This window comes from Nicotiana sylvestris, chromosome 4 (assembly GCF_000393655.2).
Source record: "Nicotiana sylvestris chromosome 4, ASM39365v2, whole genome shotgun sequence".
In the NCBI taxonomy this organism is placed as follows: Eukaryota; Viridiplantae; Streptophyta; class Magnoliopsida; order Solanales; family Solanaceae; genus Nicotiana; species Nicotiana sylvestris.
This window is the reverse complement of record NC_091060.1, coordinates 145354367-145361590: the sequence shown is the minus strand read 5'-3', so window position 1 is coordinate 145361590 and position 7224 is coordinate 145354367. Positions and strand designations below refer to the sequence as shown.

The 7224-nt window shown below is 43.2% G+C and overlaps 1 protein-coding gene across 1 annotated transcript; it reads right to left on the bottom strand.

Moving 5' to 3' along the window:
* Positions 1-1077: 1077 nt before the first annotated feature.
* LOC138890295 (uncharacterized) lies at positions 1078-2173 on the bottom strand. The gene is made up of 2 exons (XM_070173670.1): positions 1981-2173; positions 1078-1475 (listed from the first exon to the last, which is right to left on the bottom strand). Exons 1-2 carry the CDS (start codon positions 2171-2173, stop codon positions 1078-1080), a joined length of 591 nt encoding a protein of 196 aa, XP_070029771.1.
* Positions 2174-7224: the final 5051 nt, after the last annotated feature.

Genomic DNA, 7224 nt, shown 5'->3' with positions numbered 1-7224 from the left:
ATTGGAAGGCAGAACATTAGACTTATGCAATGTAGATGCAGATGGAGGTAGAGCTTAACCTAGGAAGGCAGAATGGTAGCCTTATGCAATGCAATGCAGATGGAGATAGCGTTTAGTCTCGGAAGGCAGAATGGTAGCCTTATGCAGATTGGAAGGCAGAATAGTAGCCTTATGCAATGCAGATGTAGATAGAGGTAGAGCTTAATCTCAGAAGGTAGAATGGTAGACTTATGCAATGCAGATGCAGATGGAGACATCGTTTAGTTTCAGAATGCAGACTGGTGGCCTTATGCAATGTAGATGCAGATGGAGATAGCATTTAGTCTCGGAAGGCAGAATGGTAGCCTTATGCAAGAAATAAGATAACGACTAATAGTAGAGTTTTCTTAGCTGATAGCAGATTACAACGTTGTGATTACTGGGAGCATTGTGACATACGGGACATTACTGGTGTGTGCTGATAGCAAATGTTGGCAAGTACAATGGTTCTGAGAATTATATCCTTGAATAATGTTTGTCCCATGGGCGTACAGTATGTTTAACGATTTCGCAATCCTAGTGCATGCATCCAAAGAAATATTGTGAGTTTTGTAAAGAGGGGAAGGTTAGTTCGTATCCTCGCTGGCCTTGGTTGACTCATGCGGCTTTGCTCTGGTGATACCATCTGTATTATTGGGGTAGCGTTGCTAAACAAAGTATTTTCAATAATAAACATGCATGATTTTGTAAAAGTATGACATAAACGTATAGTTAAAAATAGGTTTTAGTGAACCGACAATTGTGATGTAGTTCAGGACACTGCAACCTCTCTTGTTACGGAATTTTGAGGGTCCTCCTCAAAATTCTGCCATAGTTTGATGGGTTGACGTTTTTGACTGTTGCTCGTGCGACGATCGGCTGAAATTACTTCAGAAATTTGAGGGTCCTCCAGAAAATTCTGTCCCAGTTTCCAATTGCGGGGGAAATGAAATTTTATTGAATTGTGACTGAACCCATAGGGCTGCCTACGTATCCCCTCTTAAACGGGAATCAGGTCAGGTGTAGTTCAATTTACATCATATAAGGAAAGCATACAGATTACACATAGTAATGCTTGATTGCATTTGAATTAATCGGCTTTGACAAGACTTCTCCATCCATTTCTGCAAGTATGAGGGCTCCTCCTGTCAAAACCCGGTGAACCATGTATGGACCTTGCCAGTTGGGAGAGAACTTCCCTTTGGCTTCATCTTGATGCGGGAAAATTTTCTTTAATACCGACTGTCCTGGTGCGAACTGTCTTGGCTTGAATCTTTTGTTGAAGGCTCTGGACATTCTATTCTGATAGAGTTGACCATGACAGACTGCATTCATTCTCTTTCCATCTATAAGGGCTAGTTTCTCATAATGACTTTTTACCCACTTTGCGTCCTCGAACTCAGCTTCTTGTATGATCCTTAGGGAAGGAATTTCAAACTCACCGGGAATGACAACCTCTGTACCATAAACCAACATATAGGGGGTTTCCACAGTTGATGTGCGGACTATGGTGCGATACCCCAGTAGAGCATATGATAACTTCTCGTGCCACTATCTGTGATTCTCTATCATTTTCCTCAATATCGTCTTGATATTCTTGTTGGCGGCTTCTACAACTCCATTCATTTGAGGTTTGTAGGCTGCAGAATTCTTGTGTTTGATCTTGAAAGTTTCGCACATAGCTTTCATCAAGTCGCTGTTGAGGATGAAGCCATTATATGTAATGATTGACTCTGGAATTCCGAATCGACAAACAATGCGGCCGCGAACAAAGTCTGCCACGACTTTCTTAGTCACTGCTTTGTAAGATGCTACTTCGACCCATTTGGTGAAATAGTTGATGGCTACCAGGATAAACCTGTGTCCGCTGGAAGCAATAGGCTCTATTGGTCCAATAACGTCCATTCCCCAGGCGGCGAATGGCCACGATGAGCTTGTTGTGTTAAGCTCGCTTGGAGGTACCTTTATCATGTCTGCATGTATCTGATAACGGTGGCATTTTCGAACATACTGGATGCAGTCTATTTCCATAGTCATCCAAAAGTAACCACCCCAGAGTATCTTCTTTGCTAAGACAAAACCGTTCATATGTGGACCGCAGGTCCCAACATGGATTTCCTCTAGTAGACTGGATGTTTCCTTTGCGTTGACACATCTTAATAATTCCAAATTGGGAGTCCTTCTATACAAGATTCCTCTATTGTGAAAGAAATTGTTGGACAATCTCCGAAGTGTGCATTTCTGAGTAGGATTCGCAAGCTCCGGGTACTCTCCTTTTGCCAAATATTCCTTGATATCATAAAACCAAGGCTTTCCGTCTGCTTCCTCTTTGACATGGGCATAGTAAGCTCGTTGATTATGGATTTTCACTAGAATGGGATCAATGAAATTCTTGTCGGGATGCTGCATCATATATGATAGGATAGCCAATGCATCGGCGAACTCATTCTGGATTCTGGGAATATGCTGGAATTCCGTCTTCGTGAACCTCTTTCTCAATTCCTGTACATGATGCAGATACGAGAGTATCTTGGAGTTCTTGGTCGTTCATTCTCCTCATATCTGATGTATAAGCAAGTCTGAATCTCCAATCACTAGCAGTTCTTGAACGTTCATGTCAATGGCCATTTTGAGTCCTAAGATGCAGGCTTCATACTCGGCCATATTGTTGGTGTAGGGGAACCTGAGTTTGGAAGACGCCGGATAATGCTGACCGGTTTATGATATTAGGACTACTCGTATGCCAACTCTTTTGAAGTTTGTCGCTCCATCGAAGAACATTCTCCAACCGTCATAGGATTCCATAATGTCTTCTCCTATTAATGATACCTCTTCATCAGGAAAATACATTTTCAGGGGTTTGTATCCTCCATCCATAGGGTTTTCAGCAAGGTGGTCTGCCAGTGCCTGTCTCTTGACTGCTTTCTGAGTTACGTAAATAATATTGAACTCACTCAACAAGATTTGCCACTTGGCTAGATTGCCGGTGGGCATGGGCTTCTGAAAGATGTACTTCAAGGGATCCATCCTCGATATGAGATATGTAGTATAGGTGCAGAAGTAATGTCTCAGCTTCTGCGCTACCCATGTCAAAGTACAACAGGTGCGTTCCAATAGATCTTTTATGTGGTCAGTGGCCTTCTTGGATTTGATAATAACATCATCTACATATACCTCTATCTCCTTGTGTATCATATCATGGAAAATGGTAGTCATGGCCCTCATGAAGTGGCCCCTGCATTCTTCAGGCCGAATGACATCATCTTGTAACAGTACACTCCCCATAGTGTAATGAAAGCCGTTTTCTCAGCATCTTCTTCATCCATCCAAATCTGATGATAACCAGCGAAGCAATCTACGAATGACTGTCGCTCGTACTTGGCGCAATTGTCAATCAGGATGTGTATATTTGGCAAAGGGAAGTCATCTTTTGGACTGGCCCAGTTGAGATCCTGGTAGTCGACACAGACTCTGACTTTTCCATCCTTCTTTGGCACCGACACAATGTTGGCTAACCATGTCGGGTATTCTACTACCCTAATAACCTTAGCGTTGATCTGCTTGGTGACTTCTTCCTTGATTTTCAAACTCATATCAGGCTTGAACTTTCTGAGCTTTTGCTTTACCGGTGGACACACTGGATCGGTTGGCAGTTTGTGAGCCACAATAGATGTACTCAGACCAGTCATGTCATCATACGACCAGGCGAATATGTCCTCATACTCCTTTAGAAATTCTATGTATTCTTTCTTTTATGATGGCGATAGGTGAATGCTGATTCGCGTTTCCTTGATGTTTTCTGCATCTCCCAGGTTGACAATCTCGATCTCGTCCAGGTTGGACTTAGGTCTGTTCTCAAAGTTCTCAACTTCTTTGACAATCTCGTTAGGTTTGTCATCTTCTTCTGAATCCATGTCCATTTGTTGCGTTGTCTCATTGCATGTCACAGTCAATAGTTCATCAAGACAAGTTATAGTAATGCTGTATTGGTAAAGCAAGGAGAGAAAACAATAGCAATAAATATTAATTCATAAGAAAAATCAAAAATGCTTTTGATGAATTGAATAACTGTTTTGAACATCGAAGATCTTATTGCGGGAATTGAAAAATGCGAAAAGAAAATCATTTAGTAAATAAAATAGTGAATAATGCTTATTTTAGACTTGCTAACCCGAGGCTCGTTGGGCTTTGGTTGTCCTGATGGTCCAATTCTTGAGATGTGCCCCTCTGCTCACAGCCTGTATGGAAGGGCCTTCCTCCCCCTCCTCCTCGAGAATAATGCAATAGTCCATATAACTGTCCTCTAGAAACAAGTTCTTCACTGCTGCAAGTGCTTCTTCTTCATTTGACCCATAAATAATGTCGTCCTATTGAAAAGTCTGCTCTAGATGCGGTATTGGCTGCTCTAGTGGGTAGTAAGGACCACGCCATGTGGCGAACAACTATTGAATTCTTCCCAGGTGTATTCATATCCCAAACCGAAGGTAGTGCCATGTTTCTTCAGTTTTATGGGTTTAGAGATTCCTTGGAGGTTCTTGCCGAGCCCTTTGCCGGGTTCGTACCCATTCCACCTCAGTATACTCTCGATTTTTCTATCCCACCATTTGTCTTTGTCGATAGCATTGACCCACTCAATGTGGTGGTAAGTTTCTCCACCCAGCTTCCTTCTTCCCTCGATCGCCAGAATGGTTTGGCGACTGTATATAGGGTTGTTACCGTCGCAGTAAATGACCACTTCCTGGTGATTCCATTCGAACTTTACTGCATGATGCGACGTTGATGCTATAGCCCCAGCAATATGAATCCATGGCCGTCCCAGCAGCAAGTTGTAAGATGCTAGTACATCTATTACCTGGAAATCGACCTCGAACCAGGTTGGTTCCATCCGCAAGCATAGACTAATCTCACCAATGGTGGACCTCTAAGAACCATCGAAGGTTTTCACATTGATTTCTCCATCCTTATCTCATGCATCCCTTTATCCAACTTCTTGAGTGTTGCCAACGGACAAATGTTGAGACTGGAACCTCCATCGATAAGGATTCTGGAATTCAAGTAATCTTCGCATTGCACGGTGATGTGCAGTGCTTTGTTGTGCCCCAGCCCTTCAGGTTGCAGCTCGTCCTCATAAAAGGTGATCTTATGGCTTTCCATCACTTGACTTACCATATTATCCACTTCCCCGCTAGTGATGTTACTTGGTGCGTATGCTTCATTTAGCACCTTTAACAGAGCATTATTGTACATCTCAGAATTTTGCAGCAAAGAAATAATGAATATTTGTGCTGGAGTCTTGTTTAACTGGTCGATGACCGAATATTCCTTGGCCTGTATTTTCCTGCAAAGGTCGTCCGAACCTATCTCAATGAGGGGCGGCCGATTGGAGGCCTGGTTGCTTGATTCAGCTAGATGTTCAGGGGTATAGACTCTACCAGTTCTTGTCATACCCTATGCTGCGACAGTTTCTTCAATCCCGACCTTTCCCTTCCTTCCCGCCTCGGCTGTATAGTCCCAGGGTACAACATTTGTATAGAATGGTGGCATGGTAGACATAGCCACTAGGATCAGCGTAGCTATCCTCAATTCGAATGGAACATGTGCCTTGTGTGGCAAGACTGCAACCTCAAATTGTGCGGGTACCTTTGTCGGAGACACGAATTCAACATCAATTGGTGCCAATGTCTTTGCGGATGGCGCTGCTTCAAACTCAAGAGGTATAGACATGTTCACCTCAGCGTCCTCAAATGGTTGGATCTGGACTACGATTTGATTAAGAGTAATTGTTGGTTTCTTTGAGTCATCACCTTCTGCGATCAACCCGATTGATCCGTCGGGATCCCAGTCATCTTCTATTTCAATCATGTGGATACCTCCACCCTTATGGTCTGGCAGAGGGTTGTTTCGGACTTTTGGAATAGGTTCCTTTGCCACAATGATCTTGTTATCAATCAAAGATTGTATCTTGTATTTCAAGGAGCGGAATTCATCGATGGTGTGCCCTTTCATACCGGAGTGGTATGCACAAGACTTGTTTGGGTTAACCCACTGAGAAGGATTCTCAGGGGTTGCAGCAAAGATGGGGGTGACCTAACCAGCAACTTTGAGCCTCTCATACAGCTGGTCGATGGGTTCAGTGATGATTGTAAACTGTTTTGGAGGTCTGCAATCAAAATTATGTCGGGGTCTAGGGAAATTTTGGCGTGTAAGGGGTGATTGATAGTAGGATGGTTGAGCATTATAAGTTTAGTAGACATGAGCGGGTTGGGAGTATCTGGATGAAGTAGGTTGATATGTAGGAGGTGGAGATGACTGGTAAGTTAGTGGCGGAGCTTGGTATGAAGGTGCTTGGTAATTTGGGGTTAGCTGGTATGTGAGTGGAGGTGTTGGGTAAGCTTGGTATTTAAGGAGAGACTTGGTCCTTTTTGCAACAATCACGGCCCCTACGTCCCTTTTCTTAGACACACCACCAGACTGTAAAGCCTTATTCGTAGCTTGCAAAGCTTCGAAATTTGTAAACATACCATTTTAATGTATTTTTCAATTCTTTCACCTAATTTGATACTGTCGGAGAACTTGTAGTTCTAAATCATCATCAGCCGTTCATAGTACTGTGGGTCCTGAGCCCATACAAAGAACTTTTTCATTTGCTCCTCTTTTAAGGCGGGTATGACATTAGCAACTTCAGGCCTCCAATGAGTAGCATACTCGCGAAACATCTTCGTGGGCTTCTTCTTCAAATTCTAGATGTAGAACACGTCTAGTGCGTTCTCTGTATTAAACCTGAATCTATCCATAAAGTCAGATGCCATGCCTACCCAACTTGACCATTTCTTGGGATCTTGGCTAATGTACCAAGATAATGCATCTCCTTTCAAACTCCTTATGAACAGCTTGATACAGATCCTTTCATCCTTCCCTACTCAAACTAGCTTGTCGCAATATGTCCTCAGATGGACCCTTGGATCACTCGTACCATCAAACATTTCGAACTTAGGAGGTTTGTACCCCTCAGGCAGTTCGACATCAGGCTATATGTAAAGGTCCTCATATTTCAGCCCCTCGATTCCTTTACTTCCCTCAAAGCCCTGAATCTGGCTGGTCAGTTTCTTAAGTTCCTCGGCCAAGTTCCTCATAAGCAGATCCTTTTCATCAGACTCAGGTGTGCATGAGATAGGTTGGGTGGAGTGTGGCATGGTCTCCACGTAG

Bases quoted from the DNA above. Each gene is read 5' to 3' on its own strand.
- LOC138890295 (XM_070173670.1), bottom strand. From the start codon at position 2,173: ATGTGTCAACGCAAAGGAAACATCCAGTCTACTAGAGGAAATCCATGT. The intron at 1,476-1,980 runs GTACCTCCAAGC...TTTATGGTACAG, and splicing joins TACATGCAGACATGATAAAG to AGGTTGTCATTCCCGGTGAG.